General features: G+C 36.5%; 1 protein-coding gene across 1 annotated transcript in view; it reads left to right on the top strand.

Moving 5' to 3' along the window:
• Positions 1-20,271, top strand: part of HMCN1 (hemicentin 1) — a 415,431-nt gene that overhangs the window by 204,538 nt on the left and 190,622 nt on the right. The window contains exons 15-22 of the mRNA XM_081299050.1: positions 2,625-2,783; positions 8,914-9,108; positions 10,278-10,373; positions 11,633-11,760; positions 12,853-12,997; positions 15,846-15,958; positions 16,967-17,126; positions 17,787-17,955. Of these exons, the coding sequence (XP_081155176.1) occupies positions 2,625-2,783; positions 8,914-9,108; positions 10,278-10,373; positions 11,633-11,760; positions 12,853-12,997; positions 15,846-15,958; positions 16,967-17,126; positions 17,787-17,955 (1,165 nt within the window). The remainder of the gene's footprint in view (positions 1-2,624; positions 2,784-8,913; positions 9,109-10,277; positions 10,374-11,632; positions 11,761-12,852; positions 12,998-15,845; positions 15,959-16,966; positions 17,127-17,786; positions 17,956-20,271) is intronic.

Genomic DNA, 20,271 nt, shown 5'->3' with positions numbered 1-20,271 from the left:
TATTATTTTTTCATAAATACATTTGCAATATTAAAATATCATGGATTTATTATAAAATAAGTTAATACATATGTTTTTAAATGTCTCAGTTCAATTTCTAAAATATTAAAATGCAAATAAGTATAATCCATATTAGCAACAGTTGATTGGCATTCCCAATAATTTTTAAGAGTGACTTAGGGGTCTTGAGATACACATATTTGATAACTACTTAATCATCTACTATTTGAATGGCTCTTGTGCTGGGGAAAATGACCTCTCCGTTAGTCGTTATACTGACAGAGGCCAGGGGTGAATTTAAATCTAGCTGAAAGAGAATCTTTCTCAGTAGTAAGGACTGTTAAATTTTACAACAGATTATCAGGAACATTTATATAATTTTTGATGTATCTAACATTCTTCAGTCTTATTTAATATTTAAACTTAATAATTCCTATTTAATTTCCATTTGAAAGGTTCTATATTTATGGCATCTTAATAATTCTATAATTATTTTTTCAGTAACTATTTTTTCAGTGGAGATCAAGAAAGGAGAGTATCAAATTCAAACTTAATTAGTGTTTTCCAATTTATATTTTTTGTTTCATGACTAGTATTTTTAAATTTTATTTACTTAAAAAAATTTTATTTGTTCTTTTTAGTTATACATAACAGTAGAGTGTATTTTCCCATATCATACATACATGGAGTATAACTTCCCATTCTTGTGGTTGTACATGATGTGAAGCTACACTGGTCATGTATTCATGTATGAACACGTATGAAAGTTATGTCTGATTCATTCTATCTTTCCCATTCCCATCCCCCCTCCATTCCACCCTGTCCATCTGGTGAACCCCCTGCCCCCACGCCCCCACCAATTGTGGGTCAGCATTGCATCCACATATCAGAATATTCGGCCTTTGGTTTTTGGGGGATTGACTTATTTCACTTAGCATGATTCATGACTAGTACTCTTTAAACATTTTTATTTTGAAAAAGGGCCACTAACAATAGGTCTTTATTTTCATCCCCTAATGAAAGTTATGTCCTCAGAAATATAGGGGAAAAGTAAATTCCAAAAGCCTAAATGTGTTTAGTCCAAACATTTTAATACTTAATGAATAGCAGGGTCACGTTGCATCCTTCTTTGGTGGGAGGAAAGTTTATGTCAACATCATCTGCTTTTATTTATGAAAATTTCCCAGAGGCACACAGACACAGCTTTAGTTTCTTCTATCATTCTTTAGTGGTATGTAGTAGCAAGCTTAAAAGGATGATTGGGGGTTTTAAATACTGGAATGCTGGAAAATACTTCGTTTTTGGCACTGTCGGTTGGTTGCTAATGCATTTTTTTTTTTTAATTTAGAGCTCCTTTGACCTCCCCTCCTCCGACAATTTTATAAACAAGGAGAGAATTGGCTGTTTCTTGTCCTAAGTCTGTTGATTGGTGCTGTTTTGCAGTGTGCTAGAGAATTACTAGCTCCTGGGCGCTCTTTGCAAACAGTTATTCCTATGAACCTCTTTGTTCTTTTTTGCACAGAAGAGTTATTTCTATGGTTTTTGAACCCAGGGCCCATGGCTGGTTTGTGACATTTTGAACGGTACCCTTTCAGACATGACATCTGGGAATGCCACGAAACCCTAAGAGCAAGGGCCCTCAAACCTTCTGGATGTTTTTAGGGTCCTCACATGTTTTATGTCATTCTTTACAAAACAAAGAAGATGTAGACATTGGGCTGGCCATAAATATCTAGTACCATGTACTCTTTTATGATGCTAGTTGTTCTGATTAATTTCATTCTTTGGAGAGGAGACCTCCTGGAAGAAGGGAAGCATAAGAAGTTTAGCCGAAATTATAATTTAGTTGAATCATTGTTTGACTTCAAAAAGGAGAGGCTCTGGGGATTTTGAGGGACTACGGGGGCAAATGGCATATGGAGCATGGCATAACCCAGACATAACTGGTTTCTTGGTCCATCTTGTTTTGATCCTGAGCTCTAACTCAATATGTAGTTCTGCCTCCCACACATTAGATCCCTGCCTTTACTCCCCAACCCCTATATCTCCCACATCAAGATTTTTAATGAATACTACAGATTTCTTTTCTCCCAGAAGCTTTTCCCTAACCTCTCCAGCCAGCTCTGGGTCCTTCCTCCCCAGCCATCCTTAGAATTTTCTCAGCAGCTCATGCTTCTCAAAGACAAAATTTGATAGTACTCAGCAAAACAAAAACCTGTGCCTTAGCTGAACTAAGATACCTGTAGTCTCTCAGGTGTTTCCTGGGTAACTGAATTGCATCCTGCCACAAAGATGGCGGAAACCTCTTTCAACCTTCATCGTCTTGTTTCCTTCTTACTATCACAGGTGCCAGCACTTGGTAGTTCCCCAGCATGTCCAACAGTTCATTCTTATTTAGGTACATATACAGATATAAGTAGTAAAAAAATATATATTTGTACACCATTCATTTCAGGGCTTGATTTTAGACTCTAGGAAGTGTCTATGTTGTGCAAACCAAATTGCATTTTGCATTTAGAAATTCTGCAATCAACTTTATTCAGAAGTTTTGAAGTCAAACCAATAGCTGAGTAAACTAGGTAAGTACTCCAGTGTTTAATGTTCTCCCCTTTGTTTTGACTTAGGAGATCTTGAGTTGAGGCCCTCAACATTCATTATGATTGATCCTCTCTTGGGACTTTTGAAGATTCAAGAAACACAAGATCTGGATGCTGGTGATTATACATGTGTAGCCATCAATGATGCTGGAAGAGCAACTGGCAAAATAACCCTGGATGTTGGCTGTAAGCATCTGGATCTGATAGACAAATTCGTTTTGAAGTTATATTCAATAAGTTTTAAACAATTTGGTAGAAACATTTGTCAGAATGGCTAAATTGGAGCAAGCCTTTCAGATTATTGATGGAGCAATGGTAGTTGGCATCCACTTGGTCTTTCTATGTTGTATTCATTGTAATGAGAACATTTTATGCTTTATTCTGTTGAACTCTCACAAAAACCCTAAGAGGAAGACGCCATAATTATGTCTTTGTCTATTATATAGATTAAGGACACTGAAACTTGGGAGAGTAAGCATCTTGATCGGGCTGACAGAGCTAGGGAGAAGCTGAGCCAGGATATTTGAACTCAAGTTACCTGACTTCAGAGATTCCAGATTCTAGTATATCATATTCCTATCAGAAGTCATCCATTCTGCCATCAGATTCCTAAGTATTAACATCTGGAGGCCAGAAATTAGGCTTTGGCCCTGGACCATAATTTGGAAATGTTGATGACAGAAAGGTAGCAGATGGTCCTTTACCTTATTATTTTTTAATTCACTGGCAATTAGCCCCCAGTGTATTAAAAAAAAGTACTGACTACAAATAATTGTCAATCATTATAATGTGGTGCATGACAACTATCTTTGAGTTACTCAAGAAGTTTGTTTCTTCCTCCTCCTTTGTCTGTTGCACATTTAAAAAAAAAATTCTACACAGTATGGTAAAATTTGAAATAAAACAGAACTCGTTTTACATAGAAAGGAACCCGGCAGCTTAATTTTCACAGATAATGAAGCATTTGTATCTCTTAAAACTTATAAAATATGACATTTCTTAAAATTATATGTTCAATTATTCAATATATGATTTTCATGCCAAAACTGTTTTTTAAACATAAGAAAGTGCATTAAAAAACATTTAGTTCTAATATCTTAAGTTTTTAAATGAAAATTAAGGCCCCCGATGCTTGATATTTTACCTCATACAAACTAAAGTTTGTCCTCCTGGGAATATTTATGATACCCTGACCCCTTGGCTGTCTGGTGAATGAACACTCTTCATTCTTGGTGATTATGCTCTTGGGGAAGAATTGACAAAGTTGGAAATGACTACAAAGGCCACCGTAGGATCTGTCCAGGGCGCTGCAACGTATGTTTTAACATGACTAACTTCTGGGATTAATAAGAGAAATACCTTAGAAACAAGATTGGAATTCCAAGAAATACACTGATTGCAGCATTTCAACATTGTCTAGTTCCACTTATCCCTCCTTCCTGTAAAATATTTCATATATACCAAACATTTTATTTTTATAGTTTTCTAGAAGAATGGACAAACAGCCTCAGTTATTATTCCCAATAAAAAGATGATAGCATCCTCATTCTCTTCAAAGTTTACAGAGGGTCTGAGAATCTTACACTTGCCTCTTACTTACTGCCTTCTTGGTCATTTTTCACCTTCTAGACTTCCCAAGTTCTCTCCATTGTGTAGTGATCCACCATGTCAGGGATGGGGCTGCCTGTGTTGAGTTAGGAAATGTCCCGACCGATATTTCATATTTATGCTTCATTCTGTAAACTGAACTGTGTTTTATCTTTACTCATATACAAGATCCTCAGTGTCCTTGATCCTTTCTAAAACAATAGACTTCTCAAATTTTATCCCAGCAATTACCCTGATAGAACCACTAGCATAAACTTAGTTATTTGCTTACTGTAACCTTGACCATTGCTAGCAATTGCCCAATAACTTAGTACTAAAGAGAAACATTCATGTTTCTCTTTTTGCCTTAACTCTTTCCTTACTCACCATTAAGTCCTTCTCATTATATCTTATAGAGGTTGATTAGATCTTGTCTGCTCCTAAGGGGCATTGTTACATATTCAGGAAATTGAGGATATACTTGCCAAGAACCACATAAACTCTAACAGTAGCAACCACTGTGGTTTCAAAAGGCAAACACACTACCTACAAAACTTCTCTCGCAGTTCATATAGTGGTTAAGAGAATGGAGCATGCTTGTAATTCCAGCTACTCAGAAGGCTGAGGCAGGAGAATGCAAGTTCAAAGCCAGCCTTGGGCTTTTAATATGAAAGTCACTGTTTCAACTTGACTTCTTTTTAGAAAGGGCTTGAGGAAAGCTAGTGTGAAGCTTAGTAGTGCATAAAATTATTCAATAGAATTCCAAAACTATTGGGCATAAATTTAAGTAGAAGAAAAACATGTTTTTATCCATATCATGTAGCTATTTGGGCTTTTGGATTGTTTTTGTAGGCCTGTTACCTCACATCAACAATATTAGATAAAAAAATAATAAAAACTGTTTAATATTATTCATAAGTTCTAGCTTCTTATGAGAAGTCAACCCTTTCTTATTTCTTAGTATCATGGCTTTAAGTTATGGACACAGCAGGTCAACAGGGGAGGTTAGCACTGCTTTTTGGCCTTTGTGAGATGGGGCTGTGCCTTGTGAAGTCATTTGGAAGGATGGAGGATTGACTACATCAGATGAGAAGTTGGCCTGTCAGCGGTTTGATTTCTAGCATTCCACACCACGCAGGGTTTGAGTCTTAGACTGTGGTTTCGTGTTTTGTGGTATGGTAGAAGAAAAACAATGTCTCTAGTCATTTTAGGAAAGAAAATCTCAGACTGACATAATTCCAGAGTTGCTGTAGAGGGAATATCTATTTAATTGTCTCTAAGGGAACTAGAATCATTTTAAGGAATAACTTTTAGAGCAAGATGACCAATCCATTTGGGATTTTTATATTTTCAATATACTGTGTGAACACAGCTGTCTGAGTGACCATGAGCTCTACTGTGGCATTACCCCTGTGCAGATCTAAAGGAGCAGGCATATACATATTTTGGGGACCACAGAGGATTGCACATTATCCTAGCAGACTATCTGAAGACAATAAATGGAAACAACAGATACAGTAAACTTCAGAACTAAGATTTAATATATTAATTATTCAATATTATAATTAATGATAGTTTATACTTAGATGATTATTATGTGCTAAATGGTTAATAAAGATTCTCTCCTTAACAACATGAGATAGGAAATGTTATTATTCCCCCTTTTGGGGAAACTTAAATTGGGGAAGGTAAAATGATTTTTCTAAGCGGACAGACTGAGCAATAGTGGAACTGGCATTGGAAACCCCTGAGTGGGTTCTGAACCCCATGAGCAACATGGCCTCCTCTGGATAATCCCCACCTACTATAAGGCTCTCAGTTCTGCTCTTCTCCTGCTGTTCATTAATCTGTCTGCCATTCCTCCAACATAACTCACTGGAGGTCATGTTGGCCACCCTCAGGAGTGGGAAGTAATGAAGAGGCTTCTTGGCTGAGTCAGGGGTTGCTTCATTTTTGAGGTTTGCTCATCACTGATGCTATCTCTGCTGCTTACCCAGTGCCTGGTCTTCTCCTTTGACTTGTTTTCTGACACCAGAGCCCGGATTCCCTCACCTCGTGCTTGGGCTTATGTTGTACCTGATGCTATTCCCAAAGCTGCTTCAAAATGGAAGATTTCTCCATCTTGACTGAGTTTTGTGTACAACTTGATCCTTTTTTACTCCAGATTTTTTCCCCTTATTTTGGAACATTCTAGCTTACCTCCCTTTTCACCAGTGCCAATGGTTGATCCCAGGCTTCTGCATATTTTTTTTTTTTTTGCTATTTTGGAAATTATTTTCTGTCCCTCACTATATTTACCTGCTCGATCTCCAACCCTAACACATCTTGAGATCTTTAGACTTTAGCCTTTATATTTTAGAGAAAAGTCCCTGCTCTACAATAAATTAAATTAACTAGGTATTAGAAACTTAGGATGAGCAAGCAATGAGCTACTTCATAAATCATGTTTGAATTTTGCCTATTATTTATATAAGTCAAATTTCTAAATATATGGATTAAGAAAAATCTAAAATCAGACATGCCACTTCTTTTTATAAAACATCTTATTCAGTTGTGGTATTTAATTGAAATTTGTTTAGATTCAATAGATAAACAGGAAGCCTACTGAAATTGTCGTGTTTCCTTCAAAAAATGAAAGTTCAAATGTACTGGGTCGGGGGATAGTAGGGGATAGGAAAGGTAGCAGAATACAACAATTACTAATAGGGCATTATGTAAAATTGTGGATGTGTAACCGACGTGATTCTGCAATCTGCATTTGGGGTAAAATTGGGGGTTCATAACCCACTTCAATCTAATGTATGAAATATGATATGTCAAGAGCTTTGTAATGTTGTGAACAACCAATAAAAAAATGTACTGGTTCAAGGTTGTCATATATATATATATCTTGCACGCATACATACACACACATATATACACAGACTGGGTTATTAAGGTTTTTTTCATATTGATTCATTAATGCATTCACAAATATCTAGTGGCCAGGTATAATGTCCACAGTACTATGCTAGTTGTTGTTAAAGATAGAATATGGTAGCAAATATCAACTTTCTAGGGAAAAGACAAACATACAGTCTAATAGGCTAAATATGGCAAATGCTATGAGAAGAGTAGAGAGCAAGTTGTCTGGAACTTGAGGAAGAAATCATGTCCATGGTAAGAGATGGCATCACAGAGGAGGGTCCTTCTGGACTGGATTAAAGGTGGTTGATATTTCAGTAGCTGGAGATCAACAGCAGACATTACATTTGCGGGGGAGGTGATAATTAAATAGGTACCAGTACCAGAAAGGTCAGTCTGTTTGGAGGAGAATAAGAAGTGCTGATTGCCCGGGAGGTAGGATTTGGTTGTGGAGTTAGAGGAGGTCCTTTCGCCCAGGCTGAAAAAGCACTAGTGTTGCTTGGGAGACAGATGTCCATCCATGACCCAGAAGTCCCATAAGAAGGAAAGGAGGGATCACTACAGTCATTTTCATGAAACAGAATGATTCTGAGCAGTTACTAGAACCCCTAGTGGAGGGGAGGCTGATAAAATGACAAAGGATTGTGGTTCAGAAGTTGGAATTGTTTTTTAATCCTATCTCCATCATTCAACTCCATGTGACACTTGGCCAATTAACTCAGTTCAATTCCTTCATCTCTAAAATTAGTGTGAAACCTTTTACTATTAGTAATAGGAAAACCCAATAGAGATATCTTGAAGATTGAATGAAATAATCCATTCAATCACTTAACAAAACTCCTGGCTCTGAAAGTGATAGTTACCATAATTTCTATCCAGGATTTCACCTTGACTTTTTCAGGAGCCATCCCTAGAGGACTTCTTAGAATCCTCCTGAACAGGTTTCTTCCATTGCTTGCAGTGATCCTTGTATTTCTCTTTGCCTGATGCCTCTAGACATTATTCACAAGTTTCTGGGCCACATTGAAAGCCTCATCCCTTTGTTCTTGCCAGTGGTGGGGTGTGTTTTGCATTCTGTGTTTTACAAGGTGTGCCTCCGATGTATTTCTGTCTCTTCCTCTCAGTTTCTGGATTATGCAGATATCTGCAGCCTTTTATTGATAATTTTATAATTTCTGAATTATTTCTTGACTTTAAGATGTTAAGCATTCTCTATTCTGCCTTTATCAAATGCTCTGTTCTGTGACCTTGATTTGTATTACTGATTCTCAGATTTCTCTAACTCGAGCATATGAGATATGAGGAACAAGAATATGATATGGGATAAGAATGTAATTTAGGAGTAAATACCATTAGCTTGTCAGATAATGATTCATAAAGAAAACCTCTGGTATAAATCAAGTTCATTTAAAATTCAGTAAGAAGGAGTAAATTTTGTAAAGTATCAAAAATATTACATTACATGGCCCATTTATTTACAAGAAAGTCTTCAAGTTTAGGCAACATAACATAAAATTGAAAACAAAGTTCTAAAATGAAAGATTCTCTTTATTTAAGGTGATCTGGATTTCAATTCTCTATATCAATTGCTTTAAGGAAATTGTTGAACTTCTGGTTATCTCCATTCAGTTATAAAGCAAATTTTTATATCAAATATCAAGGCTATTTTTATATCAGAAACGATTGATTAAAGGGTAAATTTATAATATTTTATAAATAATGATTTGATTGAAATTCAGTGTCTTGAAAACTTATATTAAGTTTCTATTTAATGTTCTTACATACTGTAATAATGACTTTTTTGTTTGTTTTTAATAACTTCCAGCACCTCCAGTTTTCATACAAGAACCTGCCGATGTGTCTATGGAAATTGGCTCAAATGTGACATTACCCTGTTATGTTCAGGGTTATCCCGAACCAAGGATCAAATGGCGAAGACTGGACAACATGCCAATTTTTTCAAGATCTTTTTCCGTTAGCTCCATCAGCCAACTAAGAACAGGAGCTCTCTTTATCTTAAGTAGGTTAAAGGAAATATATTTTCTACAAATAAGTATGTTTCTATCTCATCGATTAATTAAGCTCTACTTGTTTTGGTTAGAATATTTACAAGATTATAATCATGGCCCTGTTTAAAGTCTTCCCTTTTGCTCACAAAATAAGAACCATACTTTATAAGGTTTCAGCTTCAGTCTCTGAACCACCCAGCAACCTGAAGCTAAGTAGTCCCCACCCTGATTGTCCCCAATATTGTCATTAATTCCAAGTGTTTTGTAATAAATTTTGTTATCTTGAAAAAAAATCATGTATTTGTTCTACCTACATAATGAAAATTATTTTAATATTCAACATGTAATACAAAAGAAAAGTAAGGAAAAGTAACCCATATTAAAGTAATATGTATGTCAGTTTATAAATACCCTGACAATGTCCGCGTGATGTACATGCTTACATACCATCACCACAAATTCAACAGCCCAAATGCAGACCCTTAAAGGGGATGAGTGACTCCCAGACTTCAAGCTGGCAAAGTGAATTTCTTCAATGGTGAACAATTTTCACTGAAGTGTTTTCTTCTGCTTAAACAGAGTCAGGTTCATATGTAATTATAAGACAAATCCATGAATTTCTGGTTGGACCTTTAAAATTCCTGTGGGATTGGGGTAATTGTTCTTTTTGTGAATATGCCCCATGTTTTGCCTTTCTAGTTTTACTCTACCAAATGCAAGTCGACTCTGCTAATAACTGGTCCAACTAAAACAATCTCCTCTGCAACCTTTCCAATTGGCCCCCAGTTGGTGTTGCTGTAGGGTCCAGTTGGTGGTGCAGCTTTCCATTCTTTGAGCAGACCTTGATTTTTCAAACCATGCTTTTGCATGTGGTTTGGACTGTCCTTTTCTGTTCCATCCACTCTTTGGGGTGTAGCTCAGATATGACCGTTGATGTGAATCTTTCTCTACATCTCCCACATGCAGTCACTCCTGTCTGTTTCCATGGCTCATTGTTTCAACCTCTTTAAGCATTTTCACACTGAGGGATGATTGCTGATTCCGCTCTCTATCCTCCCTCACAATGGGAACTATGGATTACAGTACCATACTTCTCAGCCATAGGTCTCAGCACTGTGCCTGTCACACAGTTAAGGCTTCCGAGATGGTATTGAGTGAATAAATGAGTTGTTCTTTTCAGACTTATGGGCAAGTGATAAAGGAACCTATATTTGTGAGGCTGAAAACCAGTTTGGAAAGATCCAGTCGCAGGCAACGATAACAGTGACAGGACTTGGTAAGTTAAATTAATTGACTTCCTTTACTGCATCATCTTTCACCTATGCCACTTTTATTTATTTATTTATTTTTAACTAGAGAAAGACCTGATTACTAGACTAAAATTTTATCCTCTACTCCATTTCATAGAATGTGAGACTGGCAAGTAACCTTATTGTTCCAAACTCCTCATTTTCCATTTCAAGAAATGAAGGTCAATTTAAATAAATTGATTTAAGGCTAATTGTGAGAAAGTGCGCACACACGCACACACACACACACCCCTTTTCTGGTTATCTGTTTTATCATTCTAGTCCATGAAGAATTATATGTGTGTATGATGTGAAGTAAGAATAGAATGTAGTTTATTTCCAGTGGTCAGACATTTGACTCAATATCATTTATTGATTAAAATAATACCTATTTGATTATACACTGAGTTTGTATTCCTTTGTCTGTATAATTATTTTGTACCTCAATACTGCATTGTTTAATAGCTTTCAATACGATTTTTAAATGTCAATGTATTTTCTCATTAATAACCTTTTTAAAAATATTTCTTTTTAGTTGCCAATGGACCTTTATTTTATTTATCTATATGCAGTGCTGAGAATTGAACCCAGTGCCTCACATATGCCAGGCAAACACTCTTCCTCTGTCCTAGGACCCCACCCCTCATGAATAACCTTTTATAAATTTTTATTCATGTCTTTCTTCATTTGTCTGCATATACCTGAATTTTCCAATTAAAATCACTTAGGGATTTTGTTCTGATTTACATTAAACTTACTCGTTGGTTTCTAAGAAAGGATACATTTCCAGGATCTCTTTTCTATTCCATCTTGGAGAGTCCACTGTTGTATATACTCGAGGGATTATAACAGCCTCCTGATTGTTCCCCCTCCTTCCAGTCTAGTCTCAATTTTGGGATAAATATTTATCAAAAATCATTCTGATGATTCCACTTTTCCCTTCACAACTGCTTTTGTCACTCTCTGTCTGTCTGCTAGACACACTGCAGGTCTCTTGCCATGACATTTCTGGCAGCAGACATTCACATTTGATTTTCTTCTATAAAATTACCTATCCATTTGCCATTCCCTCTGCTTAGAAGGAATTGATCTCAATTTTGAAATCAATGCTTATTTTCATTTAAGAATGTTGTTCCTGAAAACCCAAATTTTTATAGCTTAACTAGAGGTCATTTGGGCCTATAAAGTAGTTTGCCCTTCTTCGAGTGCACTGAAGTTGAAAACGCCTGTACTCTCTCTGACATAGTTGCTCCTCTTATCGGAATCAGCCCCTCTGTGGCCAATGTTATTGAAGGACAGCAGCTTACTTTGCCTTGTACTCTGCTGGCCGGAAATCCCATTCCAGAGCGTCGGTGGATTAAGAATTCGGCCATGGTAAGAGCATTTTAAATGTGTGCAATTATAGTTGTAATTTTCTTGAATAAGGAGTAATGCATTCCAACTACTGAAATATCAATTGACTAAATATGCAAAAATGTTTTATAAGTGTACCAAAACATTTCTTTATAGTTAACATGTTTCTATCATTCATTATTTGGGGATTAAGAAACTGAAGAAATAATCAATGGTGTGATTTTTATAATTTTACATTAAGTTCAGTGTCACTAATAAATTCCTTTTAGAATATGTAAAAATGAAAGTTCATATCATTTTCATAGCATTTAAATATTTTACACCCTTCTTTGGAATATGTTATAAAATGTAAAATTCCCATAAAATTCTTTCATTTTACATAGTAATCTTTCTTATGATTAACTTCAAACATTATCATGAACTAGTTAAGAATGTAGACCTGCAGTGTATCATTTTTTGTGTATAACTTTTGATTCTGATAGGATGTAGACATATCATACAATTCCACAACGTTTTTCTGTGAACATGCTAACTTTGGCAATACATGTTAATCAAGTTCAGAGCATTTTCCCTCCCATTTCTAGAGTATTGAGACCCACTTTCTCCTTCCAGTACTTATTAGAAATGAATTCATTTCATGGAAAAAGTTGTAAAACTGTTCATATTTGCTTGAAAACTTGAGAAAAGTTAGTATATTTCAATTATACATAAATGCCCTCATAGGATGATTCTAGCTGAGTACTAATATATCCTGTGTGCAATTTGCTAAATGTACAGATACAGAGGTAATAATTCTTAACTGAAAACATGGCCTTCTCTGGCATAATTACTATGTTATCCATTCTCCAATAATATTCCTATGTTACCCACTCTCCAATAATATTTTCATCCCTCAGCTGACAAGGTTTTGGAGGCAAATAAAGATTAAATGCAATTGATACACTCTCAGGAACATTTTTATGTTCCTTATTTTTAAATTAATGGTACTGAAATATTGTGTTGTTTTATAAAATATTTAATAACCCAATTGGGGGAAAAAAAGAGCAGATATGGTTTGGGCTCAGACAAATCCTTCCTTTGTAAATTAAACATGATTTTTTGTATCCCTTTAAGCTGGTCCAAAATCCTTACATCAGTGTGCGCAGCGATGGGAGCCTCCATATTGAAAGAGTCCGACTTCAAGACGGAGGCGAATATACTTGTGTGGCCAGTAACATTGCCGGAGCCAATAATAAGACTACCTCTGTGGTTGTGCATGGTAAGAGAGACAGACCCCATGTAATCATTTTCAAACTTTGTGCAAAGCTGGGCTCATATGTTTTAATCAAATAACTCAAATAATTCTGTGCCTCTAATTACAAGAAGTAGATATCTCTCTTAGTTGTTATTTTATATTTCTTAAACAATATCTACATTGTTAATGCTATTTCCAGATTTCCCTCTCTTGTGTACACAAAATGACATTCTTGGGAGTCATCAGCTGACTCTGGCCAAGGGCTTTTGTAAGTGGTGTGCTTAATTGATAAAAGTGAGCTGAGCTCTTAAAGAATTGTGCTTAAAAATGCATCTTAATTTCAGGCAAACTGAATGTGTTTTACATCCAGATTGCCTATTTGGGGTGGGGGCAGTTGTGCAACAAGCATGTCCTTCCTAATAACCCCTTTGTGTTTGAGCTAGAGATGACCTAAGCTTTTCTAAAGGTCACCTCATATACACCAAACAATCTTGCATGTTAAAGAACAAAGATCACAAATAAGAAAATCTAGAGGCAGCCTTTTCCCATCCATGACTAGAAGTTGTCAGTTGTTTTAAATCCCAGTAAATATGGGACTACTTAATCGTGTAAGAAATTACCATGACTTTTTTTGCATATTTTCTTTAAAAACTTTACCACAGTGCTTTTCTTGAAAAAAATAAAAAAGGTAGTATTAAAATAGATTTGTAAACAAGGCTGAATATCATGGGGAAGAAAGTTGCACAGATACTTAATTTCAGTAGTTGACTCGGTCTTTATTTAAAACAAATTCTGGAATCCAGTAGTTTCCAAGTTTTGCTTGGTCTGAAATTTTCAGTGCATGCAGAACATCTTCTTTTTTATGACTGTTTCTCTCCTTCTCTCTGTTTTATACAACTATCCACTAACCTCACCTGAGATGTTCTTGAAGAAATATTATTTGAAGAAATATTAAAGTGACTTAAAATGGTAAATGTATAATGGCAGATGAGATGTTTTGTAACCATTTTTAAAGAACAGACCATAGATTTCCTGGAGGGTGCTTATGGGTTATTATAAGAATTTAGTGTAAGAACGCCCTCATATCATCTCCCTTTAGCTTCTTAGTGATTGCCAAGAATATTGTGTTGAGAAGGATTCAGAAGCCAAATGTCACTTGAGTGAAAGAGTGATAGTATGAGTTCTGCTAGATCAGAGAGGTGAGAAGATGTACAGATCAACCATGTGGTTTATCATGATGCAAGAAATTTTAATAATTTAAAGTTTAGAATTCATTTCATAGCAGTTGTTCATCTATTGTGGTCCAAAATGGGCTACTAATTTAGTCCACGAGGTTGAAAAATCAACCCATCTCCTTGGCATCCACTAAGCCTTGTAATCATTTAGCCGATGGATGTGATACACCGCAGCAGCTTCTTCATACCACGTTTATGTTCATTAGCAGTGCTTTCTTCCATTATTCCACCTCTCCACTCTGAAGAATGCTCATGGTTCTAGACTAATTCTTAAAAGAATGAATGGGTGGATGCAAACATAAATGCAAAGTAAAATGACAAAACAGCTTAATTGTCATATTGTTTTATGTAGATTGACAATCTGGAAAGAAGCTTCTTCCATACCCATATGTCATCAGATTTCAAGACTGGCCTAAATTTGCTACTTTTCATTTTTATTGTCAAATTTAATATGGAGTTAAAATAATGGCTTACTCCACATTGCCCCAAATTGACAGTATGTTTGAAAGTTGAATATTCCATAATGATTCTGGAAATTAAGTTTCTTGCTTTAGTGAGTAGCCTGGCATTCTTTTTCAGGGCTGAAGTTTTACTGCCAGTTCTTTAAGAAGAAATTATCTAAAGAATAATCCCAGCCATAGGAAAATATGAATAATAGTATAGCTAACTGAATCCTTCCAAGGAATTTTTACACTGAAGTCTCTGAGTCTCTGGTACCTCCTGTTCTAGCAAAGCTCTATTCTAGGGTAGCGTGACAGATCTGGAAAATTTTGATTTGAAGCAAAAGACACTGTGAGTGACTGAGCTCCAGGGAGCAGTGCCACCACATCTTCCCAGAAGATGCAAAGGAAGTATCTGGGATATAGCAAGCATAGAAGCTTCTTTAAGAAAAATCATTGTTTTCAGAACACTGGGTATGGATCACTTCTGTATGAACGAGTTGGTTCTGATGAATTGTTCATTCACCTAAGAGGGAGTGATTAACATTCTTCCTTTTCCTTTTCCTTCTACTCACGTAATACTAATTCTTCAGTTGCTTTCTAAAGACAAAGGTATGCTGTTCTTTTTACTGAAAAATACTGACTTTATCATCCTGTATTTTAGAGTTTTAAATGTAAACTTCTAAGGTCTCTCAAGTTTTCCTGTTGAACCTTTTAAGGAAATGAATTCTTTTCCACCAAGGTTAAATTTAGTAACCCACTAGGTGACTCTTGTGGATAGACAGATAATTAATATGGTAGAGAAACAGCCCACTTCTCTGGAGGTGAGTTTATCAGCTCACTTCAGCTTAATGGATAATGGGCAATGATCAAAGATATTTGTTGAATGTATAACTCTTTGGGTGTAATTTTATCTTGGGCTTCCAAGAAAAAATGATCTTTCTCCAGTTCTCTTTTATTTTTGTTAGGAAGGTCAGAGTATTAGACATCACTTAATACTTGATTTTAAGTTTGTATTAAACTTGCTGAGATCATAATTCTTGTATTTTCTTTGTTGAGCACTCTCCTTATCAGGAAATATTAGATCATTGCTCAGTTTCTAAATGTTAAATATAAACTGATAATGTTCAGTTTTAAAGATGTGACACCAAAAGGAAGAACAGGTGCTCAGATTCCGAATCTCACTTTCCTTTTCAGTTCTGCCAACCATTCAGCATGGGCAGCAGATCCTCAGTACAATCGAAGGCATTCCTGTAACCTTACCATGCAAAGCAAGTGGAATTCCCAAACCCACTATCGTCTGGTCCAAGGTAAACGGTACATCTGTTGGTATTTCCTGAAGAGCAGAATGTGAAGTTCTGTTGGAAACTGATCCCTGGAGGAGAGTGAGGGAATGAGACTCGGGAAAGAAGCTGATACAGGGCTTCGCTAAGCTGGTTTTCTCTGTGGCTGGGCTGATATGCTTCAATGTGCTAAGGACCCTCCATGTAACAATGTAGATGCATCTCAGAAGGATCTGGCAGATATAAAGAGGCATCAAATAATGATATCATAATGAAATGTGACATTTGCACAGTCAGAATGATAACCCAGGTGCTTTGCCTACCATCCAGTTGTATCCACGTAGAAATCCAAAATATGGAGAAGTTTTTGTTAACATTTATACAAAAACTAGAAGGTTAACATTTTCATATCCTGTACACAAATATACAATGGCAATGCTGATTCCCAACTGGCACAGTGTCTGGCACCAAGCAGAAATTTGACACATTTTAAGGAAAATGCAAAAATGAAATCTTCCCAGATGGCCTTTGTGCTGGGGCCAAACATCAATGTTAAGAATTTGGGCTCCAAAGACTGGCTCCTGGGATTCCAATCCCAGCTCTACCACTGACTTGATTCGTGATCTTGGGCAGGTTTTTTTTCCACTCCCCTCTTCTTGTGCTATATTATGTTGAACTGTAAAATGGGGGTTGAGCTAGTTCCTTCTGGTAAGGTTGTTGTGAGTTTTGGAATAGTTAAATTATATAAGTATTCAGAACGGAGCCTGGCAGAGCTCTGCTATGATCCCTTCTGACTACTGTTATTCTGTCCCTTTTTAAGTAGCTCTGGAATAAAAAGGCCATGGTTTGGTATAGAGAAATACCACCTTTAGTTCTTTGGTCTTCTTTTTCATAAAAATAACTCTCTTTTAGTTAGCATTTTTCAATTCTAGGTTTCCCCCCGCTTGGAGATGTTTTTCTTTCTCTTTGTCTTCCAGACATGAAGTCACTCCTTCAGTATCTTTTTAAAACTCTGGCTCTTTGTTGTGTTTATAGAAAGGAGAGCTGATTTCAGCCGGCAGTGCTAAGTTTTCTGCAGGGGCTGATGGAAGTCTGTATGTGGTGTCACCGAGTGGCGAGGAGAGTGGAGAGTACATCTGCACGGCCACCAATGCAGCTGGTTATGCCAAGAGGAAGGTGCAGCTGACTGTCTATGGTGAGAGGTCTGGAGCAGACGTCCCTTGACACTCCACCTGGGCCAACCCTCTGAGTTCTTTCCTGAGCACCAATACTAGGCGGCCATACCCCAGAGCAAACTGCTTCCCCCAGTTGTTGTTGTTGTTGTTGTTGTTGTTGTTGTTGTTCTTCTTCTTCTTCTTCTTCTTCTTCTTCTTCTTCTTCTTCTTTTATTATTATTATTATTATTATTTACAACAAAAGCATTGCTTCTGCCAACCAGAATCACCTCTACTTAGGTTCTGATTTTAAGGAATGTAATTATATAGTCTTTGGGGGGAAATGTCATGATGTTCTCCCAAGAAGCATGCATATTACACACAACCCTCTTCAGTAACAGCACTTAGTTAAAACTTCTGGCAAAGCCCAGCTGTGTCTTGGGTGATGCTCTGCTAGGACAGGTCACTTTTACAGAGGGAAGCCTTTAAACGGACATTTCGGCTTGCTCCTCATTTTCCTTTCAGCTCTCACCATGGAAGTATTAATGGAAAGTTTTAGATATGCCCTGAAACTTGGGAATAAATGACATTTTTAAAAAATAAATTACTTAAGAACATTAGTAGTTCATGTTTTAATGTCAATTAAAATATTCTTTCTTTGCAATATAAGGTGTCCCGTCCCTAACGTGTGTTTATTTTAGTAAGGCCCAGAGTGTTTGGAGACCAACAAGGACTGTCCCAGGATAAGCCTGTTGAGATCTCAGTCCTTGCAGGGGAGGAGGTGACTCTTCCATGCGAGGTGAAGAGTTTGCCCCCACCCACAATTACCTGGGCCAAAGAGACCCAGCTCATCTCACCATTCTCCCCAAGGTAAGAGATGTGGGAAATCACAACACATAGAAACAAAGGTTTGGGGAAGATAGCTGTGCCTGTTGAAGTTTTCAAATGTCTGGAAAAAAAAAAGTTTTTTACATTTAATTCACATCTACATCTGAGACTACAGAAAATATAGGTACCTGTTCCTGCTGATTAACAGAATCACAGCTTCTGGGAAAGGAGTCCTCTGTGTTTCTCCTTTGGTAGCAAAGCAGTAAACCTTCTTTTCCTTTTTCTCAAAACTGGGTCCTCAGTATTGGACTGGCACTGGGGACAAGGACCCAGCTTTCAACCACAACCCTAGAGAACAGGAAGACAACCAGCGCACATTCAGCAAAGAGGAGGGTCATTGGAGAGGGAAATGTCCCTGATGCTTCCAAGAGAAGCCATCTATGGTCAGCAGGACCCTGACCCAACCTTGTAGATAGCAACCGTGTAGAGGAAAGCTAAAGGAGCCAAGAAGCTTCACCCAAGTCCCAAGAGTGATTGATCTCTGAGGGATCTCAGCTGACTCTTAAGAGTAGATAGGAACAAGGTCAGTTTTGACCAACTTGGTCTTAAACACCTGGCAAAAGGATATAGCCTGAGCACAGTCCTATATGGACAGTTAAAAGGAAAAATAATAGTGTTTTTTTTTAAATGTAACTTAAGATCTACACTTGTGTCAGCCCTCTAAATTGCTCTTTAATGGAAGAAAATGCTAAGACTCGGCTTTGCCATAATTTCCTGCTGGTACATTTTACAAGGTAGTTATTAAGATTTGTTGTAGATCCCTGTCAGCCCAAAGTGTGTAGAGCACAGAATTTTGCCAATTCCACAGGAGTGAGAAAGTATCAGGCACCATGACTCTAGGATTTGACTTTGATTAGATGGTTTTGTAAATCTTCTTGACTAAACCCTTATTTGATAGGCTAAAGTGACATGACAGAAAACATGTCAGAGCTTTAAGAATAGCACCTTCGTTGCCATCCGGGAGTGACTTTAAACTTACCTCTACCACTTAAAGCTTGCTCGAAATTTTTGGCAATTTTTTAAGGGGTCTCTCTGAGCCTCTTATATCCTGTCTACACAATGGGGATTGAGGGGATTATGTAAGATCATGTACATTTCACATCCTCTGTCTCTGGGTCTCAATTTCCATTTAAATTCAATATCATGACGTAAGTCACTGGTGGAATAAGAATTAGTCTCTATCATTTGTCAGACTCATGACATAGAATTATCAAGGTATGAATTCATGTTAGTTTCCTTTACCACTTTATCATATAACATTTTTGGATGTAGACCACTGGTGAGAAAAAAATGAATACTTTATATACTTTATAATTTTACTATTTCTTTGAAAACAATAAACTTTTGTGATGCTGGGGATAGTACACAGACCTTGTACATGCAAGCATTCTACCATTGAGCTACACTTTCTGCTCTGAAAAATAATCTTTAGTGAATATTTTTTAATTAAAAAAAAGCAATATTAAATTTGAAGTTCTGTTCTCTTCCCCAGTAAGAATTTCTTTTCTCTCTACCTGGGGCAGACATACCTCATATCCTTAAGCAGTACAGAAAACTGTTTCTGTGTTTTTAATTTTTGTGTATGTGCCTGTTTTCAATTTACCACTGTTGCATAGAATATATTATTATTTTATGACTTGCTCGGTTATGTCAACATTTATCCACTATTATTCATTTAGAGCTGGTTTATTGGTTTTAACTGCATATGCATATTCTACATTTTATTTATCCATTCCCCCACTCATAGAGGTTATAGATTGTTTATTCTTTTTTTCTTTTTACAAACATACCTTTTTATCTGTCTCTTTGTATACACATGCATGAGTTTTTTAGGACCTATAGTTAGAACTACATTTTTGGTCAAAACCATCCCTATTTCCAGCTTTGCAGACTCTGCTAAATTGCTCTCCAAAGGGGCAGTCTTGGTTTTCCTTTCCGTGAGCAGAACAGAGAGGTCCATTTTCACTTTCTAATGAACGCTTGGCATTGACTGACTTCAATATTTTTTCCAGCAGATGGATGTGAAATGCATCTTACAGTTTTAATTTTCATGAGATGGCTTCAAGTGAGCTATGAACACTAATACCTGCTTATTGGCCTTTTGTGTTATCTGTGAATTCCTTCTTTAAATTGGCTGCACAGTTTTCTTATGATTTGTCTTTTTCTTATTGAATGTAGAAATTTGGTATTCTTTAATAATATTTTGTGTATTGTTATGGGTTGCAAATATCTTCTCTTAGTTTATTGCTAAGGTTTTATGTTTATTTAAGTATGGTGTCTTTAATTATACAGAAGTTT

The sequence above is a fragment of the Spermophilus citellus genome (assembly GCF_964194105.1).
Source record: "Spermophilus citellus genome assembly, chromosome: 6".
Lineage (NCBI taxonomy): Eukaryota > Metazoa > Chordata > Mammalia > Rodentia > Sciuridae > Spermophilus > Spermophilus citellus.
This window is presented reverse-complemented; position numbering and strand designations above follow the sequence as displayed.